This window comes from Simochromis diagramma, unplaced genomic scaffold (genome assembly GCF_900408965.1).
Source record: "Simochromis diagramma unplaced genomic scaffold, fSimDia1.1 OVJJ01000501.1, whole genome shotgun sequence".
In the NCBI taxonomy this organism is placed as follows: Eukaryota; Metazoa; Chordata; class Actinopteri; order Cichliformes; family Cichlidae; genus Simochromis; species Simochromis diagramma.
Window position 1 is genome coordinate 3773917 of NW_024387320.1, and position 22427 is coordinate 3796343.

At 41.5% G+C, this 22427-nt stretch overlaps 1 protein-coding gene across 9 annotated transcripts; it reads right to left on the reverse strand.

Annotated features, from left to right (window-relative positions):
- Positions 1–107: 107 nt before the first annotated feature.
- On the reverse strand, positions 108–22078 carry pou2f1b (POU class 2 homeobox 1b). 9 transcript variants are annotated; one of them, XM_040005431.1, is made up of 15 exons: positions 21933–22078; positions 13821–13886; positions 13127–13212; positions 12333–12428; positions 11255–11428; positions 10506–10623; positions 10307–10398; positions 9943–10116; positions 9632–9773; positions 9352–9497; positions 8982–9167; positions 8358–8472; positions 7925–8258; positions 7738–7826; positions 108–6622 (listed from the first exon to the last, which is right to left on the reverse strand). In XM_040005431.1, exons 1-15 carry the CDS (start codon positions 21976–21978, stop codon positions 6351–6353), a joined length of 2136 nt encoding a protein of 711 aa, XP_039861365.1. In that variant the 5' UTR covers positions 21979–22078; the 3' UTR covers positions 108–6350. The 9 variants fall into 9 exon arrangements, with proteins under 9 accessions (XP_039861365.1, XP_039861364.1, XP_039861363.1 ...); XM_040005430.1 differs by having other exon boundaries at positions 8982–9170; positions 21933–22076; XM_040005429.1 differs by having other exon boundaries at positions 9352–9506; positions 21933–22076.
- Positions 22079–22427: the final 349 nt, after the last annotated feature.

Genomic DNA, 22427 nt, shown 5'->3' on the forward strand with positions numbered 1-22427 from the left:
ACAAAAGAGAACTGTACATTTACAGTAAAAGATTATCTTTATATGTGTATAAAAACAAAAATACAGCAGACAAATGCATCAAAATCTACTATGTATCCTGATTCACATACTTAAAACTCCTACACAATCTTTCAGCTCTATGCCGCCATCTCTGGAGGCCTTTTTTTTTTGTCGTTTTTGTCGTATTTAGATCGGAGCAGTGTCCCTCAGTGTTGTATTCCACAATGGAAACCAAAACTCATTACATTCGAGTCCTGGAAGTCAATTAATATCAGACTGCAGAGTAAGAAAAGGGAAATAAAACAGGGACACATTCCTTTAGATGAGCCCAAGCTTCCAAAGTGAAATGTTTTACAGAATGCATTTCTTGAGATACAGACACAATATGTACATGGTTGGCGATTTTTTTTTTTTTTTTTTTTTTTTAAAGTTATTTCTCTCTTGTTGAAAGCCATGGTCACTTGGGCTGTGAACTGATAATCACACACACACACACACACACACACACACACACACACACACACACACACACACACACACACACACACACACGTACATATATATAACACACCCAAAAACATACAAAAATACTATATCTTTAACCTACCAAGAGTAAGACAGTTCTGCAATTAGTTCCATGCTGTGACAGAAAAGAGATTACAACAAACAAACGAGGAACAGACGCTTTTTCACGCAAGTTTTTTCTCAGAAATATACCAAAATATACATCTAAGCTTTGGAATTACTGAGGCTGGGACTTTAAAGCCAGTGCTGGGTTTGTCTCTTAATACACATGCTGCAGGGTGAAAGGGAGAGAGAGAAACCAACAGAGACACACACAGGACAGAGAGATATCTTTGGTATCTGCATTTGTCAAAAGTTAAATATTTGGATTTTTGCTTTGGGATAGCGCTTGTGAGGTCCTACAACCTCACTTGGAGTAAAGCATTAAACAAAGTGTCACTGAAGCCCTGCCGACCAGGAGGTCTGAGTCAGAGGGACACAGTCCATGCAAAGTGAAGGACCATGATGCATAGTGTCACAGCTGATCAGAGTCTGTAGTGAGGAGTCAAAGAAGAGAGCAGATGAAAGGGAGAGGAAGGAGGAGGAGGAAGAGGACAGGGAAGGGGACACAGCAGAGAGTTTTAGCGAATGCAGGATGTGTATTCCTGGAGACAACAACAGGGTCATGTCCTGGGACTACAGTGTACAGATGAGGAAGAGAGACGCACTGAGAGGCAGGAATAGCGTTTTTCGCCGCAGTCCTTGAGAAAGGAACGACGGAGGGTGGGACATCAATCCAACCAACCAAACGACAACAGCGCTCAAGACAGACAATCATACAGAGTCCTGAGCAGGTACAGTGTGCACAGGATCAACCCTCAGTGTGTATTAACAAACATCACCCAGCTACCACCGCATCGGTTCGTGTCTGCCGGCGAAGCCCGCCCGGCCCCTGCTACCCCTCCCTTCCGATCCCCGCCCACAGGCACTGAAACCACTGCAGAGGCGTCGAAGGGGGCGCCGGACGCACATTCGAATGCAATTTTTTTTTTAAAAAACAACCTCTTTACATACGAACCGAGGGGCGTGCAGCCGGGATTTGATGTTGAGCAGTGAGGCGGGGATGGGCGAGAGGCGGCGTCGATCACATACAATCAAGTTAGTAAGAATTCTTTGGTTATCGTTGGTACCACAGGGGAGCGAGAGCGGGCTGCGACGGCGAGCCATCACGTGGGAAGAAGTGCACATACCTGTACCAAGCCAAGAGTGAGAAAATAAATAAAGCAAGATTGTCAAACTTAAAAAAAAAAAAAGGGTGGGGTGGGGGGTGTCCATAGAATTCATCAAAATTCACGTTTTCATGAATGAAATCCTTCAGTGCACAAGAAATTGTGAAAGAAGAGCAGCAGATGTTTGCCCCTTGTTACACACAGATTCACCTTTTATGCCTTCTCTTGTTTACACCTTTGTGAGTACTGGTATGTAGTTCGTCTCCCTCTTGTGGCGGCTCCACAACCCTTCACTAAGTACAGGTATGAACACGCTTCTCCACTGATAAGTTGGTGTATTTTAGTCTTTTTTTTTATGATTTTTAAAAACATTTGTTTCATAAGTAGATTAAAGCAGGTTTCACTCAATCTTGAGTTAAAAATGAGGTATACAACAGCTCCATTAGCCTTACTGGTGCGCCACGCAACCTTTGACATTTAATAAAAGGAGAAAACAAACAAACAAAAAACCAAAACTCTCAGCAAACCAGTGTGGTGGGTCAACATACCGTCTGTTAGATGCACAGCTGATCCGCAAGAATCTCAGAATCACCTGAAACCGAAGCTTCACAAGCAAAGCCAGTGGCAAGCAGACAGTTCGTGAGAGTCCAAGCGGACCCCAAACAAACTGAAAGCTGGCTTGGCTCTCGGCAGTGGCTTGCTTAAAGCTTGCAGTTAATTTGTAAAGACCCTCAGTCAGGAAACTTCAAACAAAATCCCAAAACAAAACAAAGTCGTCCTCTCGTCTCACCCTTTTTTTTCCAAAAATCAGTCTAAACACCTGCTGGAAGATGGGAAAGATGCACCAAAATGGTTTGCAGACTGTCCTCCCTGGCCTCTCTTTAAATGACACACTCACACAAACACACCTGCCTGCTGGAATTATTAGTAAAGCTTTTTCTCACAGGTATATCCTCCTACCTGTCTAAGTCGCACCTAAAAACCATAGGTAGCAACATAATCGTCCCACGCTCTAAAATGCCCAGAGTACACTGTACTGTTTCAGTGAAAACAATGCACCAGGTGAGCTGGGTGCCCATGCTCTCTCTCACTCTCACACACATACAGAACAACAATGCTACAATGCTCATGTCTTCTACGTAACAATAAGGCATAAATGATAATGTTAATCTTCTTTGTCAAACTAAGAAAGCCAGTGATCTTGCCCTCTCACACTATACAAAACAATTAAAGGCATAAAGTAATACATTAAAAAAACCAAATGATTGTTAAAGACAGCACAGCAAATCAAATCCACAACAACTCAACCAAATATATATATTTATACATCTATTAAAAGATTAAGATCAAATGCTTCAGAGTCTCCTATTAACCACAGGACCTGTCTGCCAGGAGCGCCTGAGCGAGCCCCTCCTGTCGAACAGACGTCGCTGGTTCAGCGAGGCGTCATCTCGAGCTCCATCTCAAATTTTTTGGTCTTGACAGTTTAATAAAAAAAAAAAAAAAAAAAAAAAAAAAAGAAGAAAAGAAAAGAAAACTGAGGGGAGATTTTTTTTTTCCTGGGGGGGACGTAAGTATGATAAACACTACATTCAGTCTTGGTAACATACTGGTTCAAATATAAAATATGAATATCTTACAAGTGTTTATATATATATTTATATGTATAGAATTAAGAAAAGATCGTTTCTCTAATTGTTAAGTCTTTCCTCAGATAAATATTTCAGTAACATCCTATGGTGCCAGTGGCAACTGGTTCATGTTGCTTGCAAACCTCCAAAACTCCAAACAAGCACTGAAACACGACTGAGTTCTTCAGGGCTCTTGTGGCCTCAAAGTTAAGGAAAGAAAGAAAAACAAAACACACCCACCAAGCTGCAAAGAGAAAGGCTTTTACTTTGGCAAGAAGGATCTCAAAATAATATTTAAACCTGAAAATACCCCATAAATAGTAGTACTAGAAAATAGCAGTAGTAGGTTGTCCTTGCAATGGTTCCTATGTATGGTTCATCAGTATAAACGCTGAATGGCAAGCCAGTCAGTAATTATACATTCTACAATGCTGTATACAGAGAAATGTCTAAAAGGTGAACCTATGTTTGAAGCGCTGCTGAGGTATATTTAGTCAAAAATAATTCAACAGAAAAGAAGCACACGAGAGGGGAACGGGGACAAATTTCACTGCTTGCAGTCTGAGTGAGTTACTAATTGCTGTGTTTGTCATTTTGAAGCAGAACAATGCTACTTTTGTGTGGGGTTTAGCTGAACGTGCAGCACAGAACGGTACTTATCCCACCGCTGTGTTGGCCAAGATAAGTTTGGGGAGTTTTTAAACTAGTCCCCAGACAGATTTCGGGTGCAGCATATCGTTTCCTAGCATGCTGGTTTGAAACGGCGGAGCTGAGAGGAGGTGAAGTAGTTATGGATTTACATAAGTGATCCCTCCAGCAGGGATAGTGCGAACTACAATACCCTGATTCTCACAGGATGTAGTCTTAAAGCTATTAGAAAGCATGCAGGCATCTTGACAGCTCAACTCTGACAGGAGTCTCAGCAGCAAGTTGTTAAAGCTAAAGTTTCTGTGATCCTTATCCAGCAGCACCAAATCACGAAAATCAGGTATCGACTGAGGAGGGAGAAAAATAAAGAAATAAATCGTGGAGATTTAAGAGAGTGAAAAGCAACTTGTGTGCTCAAGACAGGCACAGCAACTACTGAGGAAAACCACTTTGGTTCAAGCTGTTGTTTTATGGCTGAATATTAGCACAAAACCAAAATCAGATCTTTTCCATTATGCTTCAGAAAAGTCCAAAACCGCTACCACAACTGATTAGAAAGGAAAAGACGCCACTAAACGGCTCGCATTAAACCAGATTAAGCATTGGGCCGAGGCCACGGTGATTTAATAAAAACTAAATTTGAAAAGTAAAATGGTAATAATAGAAGTAAAAAGAAACTTCCTCATACTCCAACCCACCAATCCCTCTCTTTTTGGTCAGTTGTGCTGCCAATTAAAAATTTAAATATGAGACACTTGGTCAAATCAAACAAAATAACAAAAGAAAAGAAAAAAGAAAATGTAGTCTTTGGAAAATGATCATCAAAATATTGCATTTCTATATTCTGACTATGAAGAGATTTTTGTACTCATAAATATATTGACTAGACTAAGCTACACCGACTACACAGCAATTATTTTAACAAATATTTTTGGTATATCTTAAAGTAGGTAAGCCAGTCGAACGACTGCAGACAAAATAAAGAGACAGAATTTCAATCCTCCCAAAACAGGCAGACTGCAGCTCATCAATCCAGTTATTTGGTACAGATACTGTGCACAAGTAGATACGACGGTACTTCTAATAAAAAAAAAAAATAAAAGAAACCAAACACCCCCCCCCCAATACACTATCCCCATCTAGGCAAAGCCACCACACCACAGTTCAGGTTTGGTGAACATGACCAGTTCCCTCCACAAAAAAAAGACTGCAGAGCCTCGTGGATCGTGCGGCTGCTGAACTCTCAGCGTCTGCCTGAGCTGTCGACGACACGCAACCATCCACGTCCAAAACTTAATGTACAGTGTTCCAACGGATCACAAACCAAAACAAGTCACCCTTAATCAGACTCAGGTCTGCAGCTCACTTTAAAGCTCTCAATGTAATGTTTTCAGTCATTTTTCTATCAGTGTCGATAATCCACACCGAGACCGTCGTTTTACAGAGGCTCAGTGGCTACTGCACCACCACCTATGTAAAACTCAGTGTTTCCAGAAGAGAGACTCGGAGAGACACGCCGCGTCCCTCCGACCCTTAAAGCAATGATAACCTTTATATCGGCCACTTATTACTTATTTTTAAAGCCTTATAACCACGATTAAAAAGTGATAGTTAAATCTTAACTTAACATTAGACTTACAAAGATCGGAAAATGTCAAAAAATATAGACAGTAAAAGATAAAAAGGGAAAAAAGTCTCTAAAATATAATTTGATATGATTTACAACAAGGCCTGTCAAGAAACAAAAAACCAAACGAACAAAAAAAAAAACCAAAAAAACAAAAACGAGAGATAATTAAAGAGACACACAAACCATCATTAGTGATTATGAACATTGTGAAATTAGTAGTAAATCAATTAAGTTTGAATGTTAGAAGAGAAAGTTTGTTTTTGGTTAGAAGAATTTCAGAGAAAATTCTGACCTGCAAAGAGGAGGATATATATATATGTATATATGTATATGTATATACAGCTCGATGACGCCGAGGATATTTTCTCCCTGGACACTTGTCAAGGTTCAGGAGAAGCGGCAGGCCGACAACAGTGTCCATCTGGTTACTGTTTGTGTGGAAAATTAAAAAACATCCAAGAATCATAAAGAAAGAAAGAAAAAAAATAATAAAAGAAACCAACAGTTAAACCCACCCTTATGTTAAGTCCTTTTCTTTTTGGCGGCAGCAAAAGGATTAATTTATGGTAGATACAATGGAGAGGATGCGGGGTGGTTAGTGAAGTGCAGAGCCTATATCAGAGTACCACCCTCGTCCTACACGTTGTGAAAGGAGTAGTGCTTGACGTAATTAATTGGGCGTTAATTCGAGATGCAGCCTGACTGGCTTCACTGAGCCTTGGGGGCAGTGGTAATGGTCGAGGCTTGCACAGGCACAGCAGCCGTGCTGACTTGATGATGACCGTCGGCAGTGACCTGAAGCCCTCCCACGCCGGGCGACACCAGGCTGACGGGATTGCTGGTGAGCAGCGACAGGTTCTGGGGGTTCAGGAAGAGCGGCGTGGTCACCAGGTTGGGGGTGTTACCAGCAGAAGTGTTGGCGAACAGCAGGTTACTGCCGTCCAGAGAGGTGATGGGGATTGTGCCGCTCGATGCCAGTGCTATGGAGATGTGAAAGAAACGATGTAAAGGTAAGAAAGGTGCACAGGTTCACCAAATGAGGAGAGCATTTCCATCATCATTTTTTTGAGACCGCACGATAAATTGTTTAATTCGCAGAAGTAATTTTCTCTCAGCAGGATAAAACCTTGTGGGTGTGGCTTAAATGAATCTGTTCTTATTATGCAAATGAGTCATGTCCTCATTAAGTGTTTGCTTTCATTACACTAATTATAGAAATAATGGGCTGTCTTATTGCCCTTATTTTTTCTAATCATCCTTTCAATCATTTATATACTCCAACTTATTTAGCTATTGTATTCATTCTGCTAAATTTAGTCTAATTTGGTCGTTTGGCGTTAAGACGCTCCCCCAGGCCGAAAATATTTGTTAAGGAAAACAAAATGATATAAATTTTAAACTATTGCAATTTAAAAAGAAACAAAAGAGATAACCTTCTGACAGTTTGTGAACATTGCTTTGTCATAACTTCCTGTCACACCCTCAATGACCTCAAACTGATATTTAAATAAACAAATGACTTAACACAATCAAGTTATTTAAATTAAGCTGGCGCCGCAATCATCCACAAACCCCAATCGCAAACATCTTGAAATCACAACAAAAACCAAAATATGACCACGATGACCCAGGGACTTCTAAGCAGCTAGCAACTGTTCTCAATTCCCAGATGTTTACTGACTATTGTTAAAAGAAGAACAATAGTCAGAAAATGAAATTTTGTCAAGTAGTAGTCCTGGGAGTGTGACTGAACCAGCCGTCAGTACTCCTCACAGCGTTGAGGGAGTGGAAATCAGAGGAAAAGGAATATGTCGATCAGTGCTGTGAAATCTTGGCTGTACAGTGGCTGTGTAGTGGCTGACACTAATTTGTTTTTTTAAAAGTGGGTTGATGAGATTTGTAAATCATTGTATTCTGTTTTAATTTACATTTTACAAAGCTCCCCAATATTTTTGGATCTGGGGTTGTACATTACAAAAAAACAGTCCTTATCTGCAGGTCCTGGAACCTCATAATCACATAACTACTTGCAATTCTGATTAGAAACTATGCGCACAGACATAATTCAATGACTCGTCATGTAACCGGTGCCCACCTTGAATGGTAGCCAGAGTGCTGTTGCTCATGAGAGCAGGGCTCAGTGCACTGCCCAGGCCGCCAGGAGCCAGACTGAGGAGGGCACCCCTGGACACACAAAGAAGATCATGTAGTATAACAAAAACAACACCTCAACAACTGTCTGGCTTTCACAAAGATCTTATATGAACACGGCTCATGCTAACCCTTGAGTAAACTGCGAAGATGCCATCAGTGCTGGGTTGAGCCCTGCAGCAGCAGCCATAGCTGCAAAACTGGCGCTGGGTAGCGAGGCGGCCCCCTGCAACGCGGCAGAAAGCCCCGGAGCTGCCACCATCACCTGACCCGTCCCTAAACTGGTAGCGATGGATGAAGGCGCCTGGGTGACAATGGTTGGCGCCTGCGTGCCAGCTTTGCTCTCCGTGCTCGTGGACTGATTACTCGTCTGGGACGTGCTTAAAGACAGAGAGCTTGTTGCTGTGGTAACCACAGGCGCAGTTGAGATGACAGATGCAGTGTTTGTGGCTCCAACTGTCGTGCCTTGTTGAAGACAGATAAAAAGAAATTAAAGTGAATTTTTAATCAACATTTACCATCGGGTATACACACATGCACAAAGTGAATAGTGCACGCACACACCTGTGAAAGACAAACTGGGGATGCTGGTGTTGGTGAGAGGCATCACTGGGTTTACAGTCAGAGTGGTGGGTGTGGTAATAGTTGGGCTGCTATCAAGGCTTGCTGTGCTGGCCACCTGGGCAAAAGAAGGAGAATTGGAGGATTTAAATACAAGTCGAAAGACAAATCGGTCGACATTCTGATATTCTAGCTGAGCCCACAGAACATAAGGACTTGCCATGTAATCAGAGACAGTACATATAAAAAGATGAATGATCCCAAAATTAGATTTAACAAAAGGTGGATCAGAGAAACTGCACTGCTTTTTCTAACTACAAATGGGTCTAAAATTTGCAATATGGACACTATTTTGTGTTATGCATGATGTAAATCTAGGGAATAAATAAGTTATAAGAATAAACTTATTAGACAAATATTTACTGAAGTTCTTTTCATGTAGAGTTCTACAGAGGACAAGAGACAGGATGAAATCTTATGGTACTTCTACAATGACTTCACATTTCAGACCCAGATGCATCATCCATATTTTACGTTAAGTCTCCTAACGTGATCCACATATAGACACAAACTTTAAACACAGTATTAAACAGTGCTGAGAATCCCTTTGGTGAGTGGCAGTCTTACCAAAGGGCTGCTGGGGGTGAAGATAGATTTGATAGGGGTGTTGCCTCCTCCACTGTTGCCACTACTGGGAGGATTAATCCTCTTCTCTTTCTGTCGTCGATTGCAGAACCAGACCCGAATCACCTCCTTCTCCATGTTGAGTTGGTCAGCGATCATGGTGATCTCTTCAGAGGTAGGTTTTTGGTTCTGCTTGAAGAGGGCAAAGAAGCCAGAGATTCCCTGTCAGCACTGAGGAAACTGCTGTACTGTGTTTTTTCTACCATTAAGGGAGGACTAAAAGTGTATAATGTGATCATCTCAGATACTTTACAGAATAACCAAATTTTTCCTTATATAATCAATATGGAGTTCCGAAGTGTGTGTTTCTCACCTCCAGAAAGCTCTTTTCTAAGGCCACTCGAATGTTGGTCTCGATACTGGTTCTTTTCTTCCGTCTGCGGTTGATTCCCTCTATGCCCATGCCCTGGGAACCCAGGGCACTGGGGCTCGACAGGGACTGGTCAGATGTCAGGTTCTCTGCACAAACAGCATTGACACAAAGAAAAGGAAGGGAGGTAAAGACAAGGTATGCATACACAACCCACCCACAAGCACCAATGTGAGAAAACAAGAGTGATCAGCCGCACAGTCAGGTGGGGTCAGAGACAAACCTGCATCATTGAGCCACTTCTCCAGCAATGGCTTGAGTTTGCACATGTTTTTAAAGCTCAGATTCAAGGCCTCAAAGCGAGAAATAGTAGTTTGGCTGAAGTCGTTTCCATACAGCTTCCCCATGGCCAGGCCAACGTCCCCCTGTGAGAAGGAGAGATTTACCTGTGAGTTTTTTTATAGTGGTATAATATTACATGAACAAAGACCTGAATATGAAAACAGCCATGTGTTTGCAGTTTAAAGAAATGCCCACATCCGCAAGTCAAAATATAACTGAACTTATGGTGATCTACTGACTCTCAGCACACACCTGCGTAAAGCCCAGTTTGATACGTCTCTGTTTAAAAGTCTTGGCAAACTGCTCCAGCTCCTCAAGGTCACTAGGTTCCTCCAGAGTGGGAGTATCCAACCGTTTGGGTGGCGTCTGACTGTGTGGCAGGGACTGAATAGGTGTGGTTGCTGTTGTGCGGGTTGGGGTTGCAGGCTGGAAAGACGAGAAATATAGCAAATGTGACTGTTTTGTAGGTTTAAAAAGAGTTAAAGAATAAATTATTGAGAATAAATCATTAAAAAAAAAAAAAAAAACTTGCCAAGCTGTCAAATGTAAGCACTACCAGAGTAGCTGAAGACTATTTTAAAGCTAGTTTAAAAGATGTACTTGCATCATTACCAACCTGAGTTGCAAGGGTGATGCTTGGTTGAGTCGACAGGAGGTTAGGTTGGCTTTGAGGTAGTTGAGTTAGAAGACTCGGGGCTTGCAATATGCCTGAAGTGGGGATGATTGATGGAAAGGAAAGATTAAACAAAAGCTTCGATAGCCATACTTGGAGTACATCTCTCCTTGTAATTCTGCAGCGCAACAGATCAACCTACCCTGCTGGGCCTGCGGAGCCTGTGAGATAATGAACTGAGGCTGCAGTGACGTGGCGATAGGGTGGCCAGGCTGAACCAGGACAAACTGGGGCAGACTTAGATTCTGCTGTTGTAAAGACTGCAAAAAATATGAAAACAACCATCTAACTGTTTATAAAGCTCACAATTCTAAAGACTTTGACACAACTTTGTTTCATGTAAAATTGTCCCACAATGTCTACATTTATTCTAATCATGTGTAATTTGGTACAACCTCTACTTTTCTATTGCTCTGACAGGGTAGCAAACAAATATGTATTAAGCTATGTGTAATGTGTCTCCATATATTTATAAGTGTAGAAGTTCCATTATTAAAGTGCAGTCCTCAACTACTTTGATGAATAAACGTCCTTGCCAAAGCCATTACCACAGATGTTGAGGACTATTTTGTTTGTAACAGTTCATTTTGTCTAAGAGAGAAAGCTCGAGTCATTTAGGTCATTTGCATGTTTTCCTCATTCTTTAGCTGCCTTGTTTGCTCCCAGAAAGGCAGTTTCAAATAATCCAATATGGCCTTCATACCGTTTGAAAAAACAATAGTGATATTTAATTTCACCACAGACTTTTCATGTCTATTGTTTGTATATGGAAAGATGTTCAGCTTTACTTTTTTGTGTGTGTTGTGTAGGGCTACAAGCTTGCAAACACTTTATGGTACAACATTTTTCAGAGCTTGCAGGAACTCTGGTGCATAGGGGATTGAGCCTTACAGGGGCAATCTGGATGGGCTGTGACAGGGGCAGCTGGGTAATTGGTGTGGCTGCAGAGGCTGAGATGTTGTCCCCGGTGGTGCTGTTCTGCTGGTTGGCAGAATGCTGCACGGCAGCAGCCAGGAGCTGCACTTGGGCCTGCTGGAGAAACAGCTGCTGCTGCATTGGGCTCAACTGAGGCAGACAGGAGGAAAACAGAGAGACAGGTAAGTGTTAATACAAGTAACTTATGATCATCAGATAAGTTAGTAAGTATGTCAGTGTTGTCACTATACTTTACTTCGATAGCCTTCCAAAGCTAGTACAATACTGCAGTGAAATATTAGAGAAATCCAATTCATGTGTGCATAATATTACTCACTAGAGTCTTGATATATTGGTTTTTCATCATTATGTATGATAAGAAAGGCACTTTAATTACCCGTGCCTTGGTCTGGCTTTATGAACAGCAGCAGGTTGATCGGATTGTTTGATGCATTTGCCAACAATTGTTTTATTGTTTCGGTGGCTGCTCCAGTTCACTGAACTAGACCACAGCTCTGTCTATTCTAATTATACCGACTTGTGTTCATACACCTTTACAAATGATACTGAAACAGTTTTTTTAAATTATTATTTTAAATTTACCATGTCAAACTAGTGACTGTTTATGAAAACTAATGAACAGTATTGCACTTAGTTTTTAACAGAGGTATCAAAGTTATACTGAATAATGTGGCAACACACATATGGTCCTCCACAGGCAGATGGAGACTCATGCAGCTGAGCCAGGCACAAGTGCAAATGAGCATGTTGATGTCATGTTCAAACTCAAATCCACATGCTGAGTAAACATTCAATCCTACATCGCACTGCAGCTGCATTCAACCATCCCTGGGCCATGGCTGGATATGAAATGTGTCATGTGGCTGGTTTAATGGCGAGTGCAGAGACACAAAGACTATGTCTAACCACAGGGATGAACAGGCAGACAGGCAGAGAAGACGCCAGCTTCAGCCAAGTTATCGTTTTGTCACCCAGCTGTGATTGACCGTGTGGGGGTGTCACCCCAAGATACACAACCAGGGTTTTAACTTACTCCAGCAATCTGTCCCCCGGCCAACATTAGCTGGGTTTGAGGCAATACGCTCTGCTGGACGGAGGTCAGAAGAGCACCAGAGTCTTCCGACTTTGACTAGTGGGGGGTGAAGCAGAGGGGGGGAGGCTTAGACGAGATCTTCTGAGTTTTAACTTCATGTCATTGTAGCCAACATGAAATTAATTAAAAGCAATTTCAATGAATATTCAATTCAGACATTAAGCACCGCTAAATTAAAAGAAAAAAGAAAAAGAAGCATACTAGTGAAAACAATGAAACGTTCTATTTCCATGCTACCTGAGTGGCTTTCTTTAAATGAGTCTTTGGTCTTTGAACGCAGAGAGGAATTTGAATTAGAAAGGCAGCGATAAAGTGGGTATTTAAAATGTGCTGCAGCCTTCAGAGACAAGAAAAGTGAAGTGAAGGGAGGGGAGAGTTGAGATGCTAATTAAAATAACTGTTATGCAGTGCATGTAAATTCTGCATAGATTTGCATATTCTCGGCCATCTGTTTCCGAGCAACCACAGAGCAGCTAATTAGCATACAGGGTTGATTAATCTGCCTTGTTGCCAGGCGACACTGGGAGAGCCTGGCTCATTTAAATGAACTCTTTCTGCTTGTGCATGTTTGAGTGAAGATGAGCATACCTCTGTTCAAACTTCACACCTCATTTTCGAGGCTACAACAAATGTGTGACATTACACCAAAACCAAACGTGCTCCCACCACAAAAACAGGAAAACAAAAAGTTACTTAAAAAGGTCAAGTATGCAATGCTGTACACAGTGTGGTACCTGTTGGAGGAGGGCTTGTGCATTAGTGATTGCACTTGTGGTGGGCACCGTCTGCCTCTGAAAATCCAACCCATTGGTTTGGATACCTGAGAAAAGAAAATTTGAATTTATGCCATGTGCTGTTTGACACAACGTATGCCGTAAAAAAAAAAAAAAAAAAAAAAAAAAAAACCCACAACAACAACAAAAAAACAAATTAAAAAAGAAAAAAGAAGAAATCACTGACAAGAGAAGAAGAATCCATTTTCAAATATGAGGAAAAACTCTAAAAACATATTTTATAAAGTGGCAGCATCTGTACTAGCTAACAAAATTATATATTTTAAGAGCATAAACAAACAATACTGTCAACAACATCAATTAATGTGTCATTACCCAGCAGGAGTACAAAGCTGTGCAATGAATCTGGATCTTCACTCTAAGCGTGTAATATTCAGACATAATGCACTGTGAGGTAAATGCCTCATATGACAAAGAGAGCTGCTTGCAAGCATTTTTGGAAAGCTGCCATCTATGTTTTCAAAATGAGATCATACAAAGAGAAACAGCAGGGGGGGTTTCTGTGACTTGAGCTGCTAAAATGTCCAAATAATTGCTGGCTATGACTCTGAAACCTGTTGAATGAGGTGGTAAAACTAAACACATTCTGATTTAAAAATGAAGATAACGGGAGAAAAAGCTGGAGATCACTCACCGGTGTTCCCGTCACCACTCTCCATTGCACATTTAGTAGTTTCTGACTGATTATTCACTTTAGCATCTGAAAGAGCCAGACAGAGACATGCTCACAGGCACTGCCGCCAAACAGAAGAACCTATTCTCTGATTTCAGGCGTACTTTCACTTTTGTCATCTGAGTACAACCATCACTGCACGTCAGGATATTCTTAATGAACAATAGCATTTCAGTCGCATTCATCATTTAAAGCAGCAAGCACTGAACAATACTAATCTCCAACAAACTAACAGAAAAAAAACAACAACAAAAACAAAATCCCAGCAGCAGATTCATGAGGTCTTAATGCAACATAATCACACAATGACATCGACCACCAGTGCAGTCCAGGTGAGCTCTGTTACAACCTCATCAAAAAAAAACTCACCCGCTCTTGCTCCACCTGCGTTTTCCAGCATGGCTGCTGAACCTATCAAGTAAAACTGCCTGGGCCGGGCAAGCCCACCGACAGGGTGTCCGGCGCTCTCCCACCTCCTCCTCCTCTCTTCACTCTCCACTGGTCAGCAGTGAGCAGAGTTCAATACAACCAGAGTTACACACAGACACAGTGGCAGTGTCCACCGCACGGTTCACTGAGCAACACTGGGATACGCGCACTGAGAGAGCCAACGGGGTTTAGGCAAACAGCTCTCCGTGCCTTTCCCTGCTCGCGCTTTTCTTTTCGTATGGCTCTGCCCCTTTTTCTCTTTTACTGTGCCTACTGTGCACTCTCTCTCTACCGCTCCCCCTCTCCCGTGTGCCAAGATTGTCTGTACTTCTGAAAAAGTTCGCCCTCTCCCTCTCTTGCTAGAATGAAACAAACGACAAGTGCAGCTGGCGGCCTCCTCCAACTCTGCTGCCGCCCCCCCCCCCCTTCCTCCTCCAACTCTATAATGAAGCATAATCAGTATTCAGCTGATTAAAGCCGTATGCAAATCTGCTCCTGCCTCGTTAGCAATGCAAGGCTTTGAAGTCCTGCGAGCAACGCATTTCACACCGGGCTCTGAAAGCTTTCTGCATAATTTAAACCCCTATAAATATTTATCAGCTCATTAGCATATTAATTGGATGGCTTTTGGAGGACGATAAAAAACAGGGGAATAAGGACGATAGAGAGGAGAAGGAGAAAAAAAGTGCTCAAACTAGCACTTGGCGCAGCGGAGAGAGGGGAGGCAGCAGCACAACACCAATTACTGTGAGGGTGCGGGCCTAAAAAGTAATTAGCTAAGAGCAGGTAAAGGGCTGAAGATATCCCAGAATGCACCACGAGGTGGTCTGGGTATGTTAGCAAGGTGGACTGCATTAATAGAACGGCTACAACTGCTCGCTCAGAACATCTCCAGGAGTCATGGAGACTTGGCCCAATTGCTAAAGGGGGGGTGGGAGCAAGAGGGGGGAGCTTGCTCAATCGGAAATAAATAACTTCACATTAATCCACCACAAGCCTGTCATTACTGCTAGACCCCCTGTGGCTAAGGCATTCCACAGCGAGCGGCTACAGAAAGTGGGTGGCGGGCTGTTGCTGTGTACGTTTATGTTGTGCTTGGGGATTAGCATATTTAAATTAGCTTTACATTCCAATAGTATTTCCTTTGAAGCCCTTTTAAATTCATTTCCAACAAGCGCCGAGTGCTAATACAGCAGGGAAGCGGCTCGGTTGCGGTGCTGCACTGGTGTCCAGTGAGTCATAGCGACTGGACTGGAATGCATGGCTGTATTGTGGTCTAGAAGGGAAGGGGCTTACCAACTAAATCTACAGCAACTGCTCCTGGCTAAAGCTCTAATCAACTTCTTCACTTATCCTCCTGCCTGACGAAAGGCATTTACATACTAGCTGACCAAGGGAAACAATGCCAAGAAGGCCCCAGTGGCTTTAACAAAGTACATACTGGAAAACAAACACACCTTTGTCAGCACAAGCAAGCCTTCACTCACCAAGGTATAATGGCAGCCATCTCTAAACTGCAGATAGCCAGAGACCCTTGAAATTTTTTTTGTCTGACATACCCCAAATAGCTCCAAACACAACCATTGCGAAGTATAATGTATATTTTAACTGAGTGGCAAATGGATGTTGTTCACTAGAGTCACCACTAAGATTTAGTTTCATTATCATTTAATCTGCCAATTATTTTTATTCCCAAAGCTCAAGATGATATCTTCAAAACATCTGATTTTGACCAATGATTGAACACCCAAAAGTAAGAGGTTTACTGTAACTGAAATCCAAACAAATGAGAATCTTTAACCTATGAATATTCAGCAGCTTTTGTTACAAATTCCCACCACAACCAAAAATGTTACCATTTTATATACTTTCACACACGCACTGGAGCCCTGAACTCTTCTAGATGTTAGTTTGCAAATGCCAGACACAGATTAGACATCGAGGTGAGAAAAGTCCAGGTAACAGTCACAGCTTGCAAGCAGTCATACTGCGTCTACTGCGCCTTGCCTAAACCACACGGACAACCCGAACGCTAAAAGAGATAACCCAGCTCTCTTTTTGTGCATCTCAAGACTTTTAAAGAAATTCAGAGAACACCGCTTACTGCTGCTAATCTGCTTGTGCCATCTTATAGTTGGTAGCAAATAGATTATCTAAATAAGAGCGTACCCTTTATTTAAGAAAAGAAATAAATGCTCAGCAAACTTACCAGACTCTACTCCTCTTTCTGACTGTCCTCAACTCTCTGTCCAGCTCTACCCTCTCTGTTGCCTCTGACTGATGACACTATTATGAAACATTTCTATAAGCACTTCATTCCTTTCTAATTAAGACTTGATTTGATATTTCTGAGGGTCTTTCTACATTCTTGGCCTTTTTGTGCTTTAAAAAATGATCAGATCTCTCTTTTGTGTGTCATTGCCCGTCTGCCAAATAAACACATGCATAGGCATCTTAACTATATTTTATAGAGCATGTTACCATTTTATGAAATCTGGTGTTTTTTATTTAACTTTATCTTAATATACACAATGACAGATGTCATTGTGACTTGTAACAAACCAAACTGCTTGAAACTTTGTCAAGAATTTTTTAAGTTGTGATAACTTTATGAATAGACTTCCCAACATATAAGCATTAGGAGACATAGCTGTTATGTTCCATTATGGGCAGAATTTCTAGTGGTACAATTAAGAAGGCAAGTAACACTGTGTAGTATATCCTTTGGTGTAATTGTAATTCTATAATTTGTGTGAATGCTTTCAAGGCACATTTTTATAATAATTACAAACACAAACATATTTGTTTAGTTAACAACTCTAGGGACAACTGTTTTTAAAAAGGGTCAAGCTCCAGAAACACTGCTTGACCTTATATTCTTCGCTATGCACCCTGGAATGGGGGGAATTTTTGTCAGAAACCTCTGCTCTGTTTTGACAACCCCAGGAACTGGGGTTTGGACCCCTCAGTCCCCCACTATTGTTATTATGCTCACAAAGCCTCAGACCACACCAATAGCCTTCATTTATATGCTTCTAGAAAGTATACCTACACTTCTGTGTACTGATGTCCAGTGTTGAGCCTCCATACAATAGATTTTAGCCTGACTCAAGCCTATTGTTTACTAAGGCAGTTATGGGAAATGTCACATTAGCCTGCAAAGTCTCAAAGAGGCCATCTCAACAAAGTGCACATGAGAGGTTAAGAAATAAGTCTTCTGTTCTTGACTTAATGCAACCAAATGAGAAAACAAAGGAGAAGTAGACACAGTTATCAGCAGTGCACTCCAACACATGTACAGCTACTTGGTTGAATGGGTTTGCAAAACCTTGCTGTGGAACAATGCTTTATACAAATACCCTGCAAAGAGAATTCTAAATAGCTATCTCATTAGTGCAGTAATATGGGATGGCTGGCTGAATACTGCAGAGCCGTTAATGTGAGCGGAGAGATTCAACTTGAGACAGAGTGAAACTTAATTAGCACATCCACATTCTGTCCTGCTACCTATATCCTTCATCTTAAATATAAAATACATCCAGACCACTTTTCCACATCTGGATCAGTCTTAAATACTTAGACTGTTTTGGAACAGTCTGGTGTACGGTTACGACAGATAATCATTCAGTTTGAGGCAATTAAAACTAGGCAAAAAGCTTTGTGGTTTAATGCAGCATCAAAATGAATACCCAAACAATTCAAAATCGCTTTTAATACCAGTCAGTGTATTAAACCCAAACAGTCTGACAACAGAGGGTCGAAGCAGCAACAGTGGACTGAGCTCACAAATGAGCCAAACACTGGAAGCAGTGTAATTTGATGAACAGTAATGGGGCTAACATCACTGCAAGCTACTGTGGTATCTCTCTAGGGTGGTCATTAGCCAACTGTCTATAGGCTAGGTGGGAAATTCAATCTAACCAAATTAAAGTGAAGTTTCTCAGGGACAACAACTCAGCTACTTCAAATAGGCACGTACAGAGGTTAGCCACATGAACCAGTACTACAGTCTGAATTCAGACACACATTCACCACTTAAGAAAACAGCACATGCATGAACATTTGATTATTAATGTGTTGTAGGGCTGCACGATTAATCGTTAGAAAATCGCGATCTCGATTCATACTTCTGTGCGATCTGACGACGACCACGATTGTACCGCATTTTGATCCGGGACGTAATCTGCATGAAAACAAGCGCTCACTCTTCCTGCTCAACAAATGACAAGGGCGGAGCCTTATATCACGTGATACAGAAGCTGTGCCGTGTGAGGCTAAGATTAGCAGGGAAAAAACAACGGAGAACACGTCAGGGATGACGAGAAAGTGACAGGAGAAAATCCGTCCCGGTCAACCACCCAAACATCAATAACGGGAACCTTATACAGCGCTTCCCTATACACGTCGAACTCCCGCAGGCACAAAGAAATTACGGAGGCTATTACTTATCACCTGACCAAAGATATGGCTCCCATCAACACTGTGCAAAACGAGGGATTTAGGAAAATGATCAACACCCTAGACAAACGCTACACAGTGCCGTCCCGCAACTATTTTTCTATTGTTGCACTACCTGCTCTATACACGCAGTGTCGAGCAACGGTGGAGACGGAATTTCAAGCAGTACAACATTTTGCGGCAACAACAAAACGTGAGACATTTGTTGTTTTTATGTTTATTTATTGTTTTTATGTTCAGTCTCCACTGTTACGAAGTTGATGTGCAGTTAATAAGTGCAATAAATATTTATACTGGAAAAGAGAATCGTGAGAGAATCGTGATCTCAATTCTAAGCCAAAAAATCGTGATTCTCATTTTATGCAAAATCGTGCAGCCCTAATGTGTTGTGTGTTTTACTTTTGTCTAATAGGAAAACAGTGCAGCCTTTTTCCTTTGGAAAAAAAAAAGTATCCAGCTTCCTGACTGTTGACACAAGCCAACATTTTAATCTCATCTATTTAAAGGACGGGCATTATTGCAATGATATTTCAGTCTGGATATTTTCAGATAAAAGGCCTCTGTTTTCTTAACGTGCTTTGCATTATATCGTGTTTGCAGCATTAAAAAAACGTTTTAATGAAATACAAATGTTTACTAATACTAGTGATCTTAATTATGTTAAGCACATGACAGTCATCATCAGGAACAATGTGACTACTTCCAATCTTTAGTATATAGAGTCTGATTTAATCTTCCAAATTAGTGTGTCATTTGTCTCAAAAAGCCTCCGTTTTTACAGATAAAGACCAGCTGGAAACATCTGCTTTACCTTGCTGCACTGTTTAATAAGGAATTGCTCTCTTTACCAGAGATCACCAAAAACAAAACAAGTAGTTACAACCCGAGGACACAAAAGAGCTCTTTTTTTGGTTATAATTTTCCTCCATTTAGGAAAGAAAAAAAAAAAAGAAAAAAAAAAAGAAGTCGTCTGACTGGAGCTTTCATGGAGGCCTTCTCAGTACTTTGAGATGGCATGTCCTGAATTTATTACGGCGAATGATGCATTATTCATAACAACTGTGTTTACATCAATGAATATTCATGATGGAACTACAAGGCTGGAATGAGGGTGGAACTGTAAAACTGATTAAATGAGAAAAGTAGACTGGGTGTGAGGAAGACAGAATTACTTCTCGTATGTTCTTAAGTGCCCAAGTTTAATATGCAAGATTTTTTTTTTTGTTTTAAATTCCAGACAGTCAAAATGCTAACAGACACATTAGAATGTAACACTTCGAGCATTATTTTGAATATTAAACCATTTATGGCCTTTCTTCTCAAACAATCTATATCTTTTAGATTCATAACTGTCTTGCAATATAGAAGGAAACTGCCTGTAATGCCTGTCTGCGCATAAAGTTGCTAACAATGTGGGCAAAGTTTGAAATGAGTGTATCTACATCGGAAAGAATTCAATCTTATTCAAGAATCCTTAACAAAAAAAACAAACCTAAACCTTGTTTTAACTTGCTAAGGGACAATACGTTCCTCTGTAATTATAAGATAATGAGCCAGTTAAACCACTTAAAAAAAAAAAAAAAAAAAAAAAAGAAAAAGACAAGAACCCCCCCCCCCCCCACACACACACACACACCTGATGTGTCACACAAAAGCTTTTCTGGCGCATTTTCTGAAATACAAAATTTGAACAGCAAAGATAATTACCTGCTCTTTACTGTTACTACAACAGACCTCAGACACGCTTCTATTAAACAAACTAAACAGCAAGCTCAGCTACATGGACTAAAGGAGAAAAAAGTGCCATCAAGCTGTGTCTTGCCCGGTCATGAAAGCAGCAGAGTGAATAATAAGAATGCCCTGCCTGTTATTACTGTGGCCTTCCGGAAGTGGGCCTCACCACCCCTCCCTGTGCCTGGGGGTGGCGGGTGGGGGATACACAGGTATAATCTTTGAATTCAGCCCAAAAACTCCAGCAACAAACACGCATGACGCGCACAAACCCGGTTCTCAAAACCGTTACGTCAGGCGCAATTAAAAGCTGCACAAATAAATTACACACATTGTAATGAGATGGATTAGTTCGCCTGGCAGACCAGGACCAACCCGATGCCAGACTACTCCCACCTCAAGTTTAAAATAATAATATTTTTTAAAAAGTGCTCCACCCAAATTTCTAACTGTTTAACTTCCGAAACAAAGATGTCAAACACATTCATCTCAACATCTTACTACATATGTATCTGTACTAAACTTAAAAAAATTTACAAATAAAATCGCCGTGTATGTAAAGTTAGCCGATAAAGGGCTGACAAGTTGTAGCCAGTTAGCCGCTTGGAGGACAGTCGTATTCAAATGAAACACGGGAGGCCACATTTGAAAAGTCATCCGGCGTCGTGACACGTTATTGTGTTGACATGCATTTATTGTGTGCTCCTCGTCGACTGCTGTAACGCGCTGAACTCCGCACACTCTGGCTCAGGCAGGCAGGCCCCGCATGAATAACACAACAGGCTGTGCCGTGGCTCCGCTGCGCCGAGCACACAAAAGGCTGGGGCAAAACGCTCCGCTATAAAAATCACGTCGAGCACAAGCACTCCGAGCTGACTCAGTGTGTCTTTAACAAAGGGAAGGTCTGCTACAGTTGGATTAAATAACACCCTCCTCCCTTATAAACGACCCTTTGAAAACATACGAGCGCAGCCGCTGCCCGACTCGGCTAAAATGAATATGCAAACCCGTTTCAAAAGCTTCGGTGTGTGCATCAACACAAAGCCAAGCGCTAGCACGGCAGCTAACGCTAGCCACCTAGCATAATCATTTCAATCAAACCGCGTTCGTGAAAGGTCTAAATATGTCATACATGAACCAGAGCCACGATGGCGATTACTAATAAAATATGCTAAATTGTATTTGTCGACAGAGGTATGAATATGTAGCGGCGTACAGCCGTCTAATCACACAAAGGGGGGGAGGCATGTTTCCATGTAATTTGCCGTCGCACTGCAAAGGCTCGTTTCCTCCTCTGTCAAATTACAGTTGGCTAGCTGTGTGTAAACTAAAACAGCGCCTAATATCGCCCATATCTACTAATCAATCTGCATTTCATCAGTATGCCGTTAACATAAATTGTGAGTAACACAGTTTGAATATGAGTATGAATATGTAAAATGCTGTAATCATTACCTGCTCCTGAACTCTCATCTTGACTCGCTGCTCCTCCGTCCGCCATTTTGAATATTTAACCCGAAATCCCAGCCCTGACACACACACTCGCACATATACACATACACAAATGCACGTGCACGTTTTCACGGATACCCGCATGCGCTCAGGGACCTAGTCTGACCATAGTGGAGCGTGTTGTGAGCTGTGGCTTATTTACATACTTAAACAGGCATCTTGTTTTCTTTACACAATAATTTTTGAATTGAACAGGCCATGGGCGGATCACCCAGCGGACCTGCGCAGTATAATCGCGGAAAACATCAACCCTAGCCCTGAAAATTGCCCAGAGCCATTTATGCTGGTTTGACTCGCCACTTAAAAGTCAAATAAAACAAAATATACCCAGAGGAATTAAAAAAAATGCGTAATGTGTGACAACCCACAGTCATCTTAATCGATGACTCAGGCACAGACTATTTCACAGAAATATCTGGAGAAATATTGTATTGCTAT

Excerpts from the sequence above, each read along its gene's own strand:
- pou2f1b (XM_040005428.1), bottom strand. The coding sequence starts at position 21,978 with ATGGCGGACGGAGGAGCAGCGAGTCAAGATGAGAGTTCAGGAGCAG. Across the intron at positions 10,399-10,505 it reads GGCTCCGCAGGCCCAGCAGG|GCATATTGCAAGCCCCGAGT; the intron begins GTAGGTTGATCT and ends TCCCCACTTCAG. Across the intron at positions 8,259-8,357 it reads CCCCAGTTTGTCTTTCACAG|GCACGACAGTTGGAGCCACA; the intron begins GTGTGTGCGTGC and ends GTCTTCAACAAG.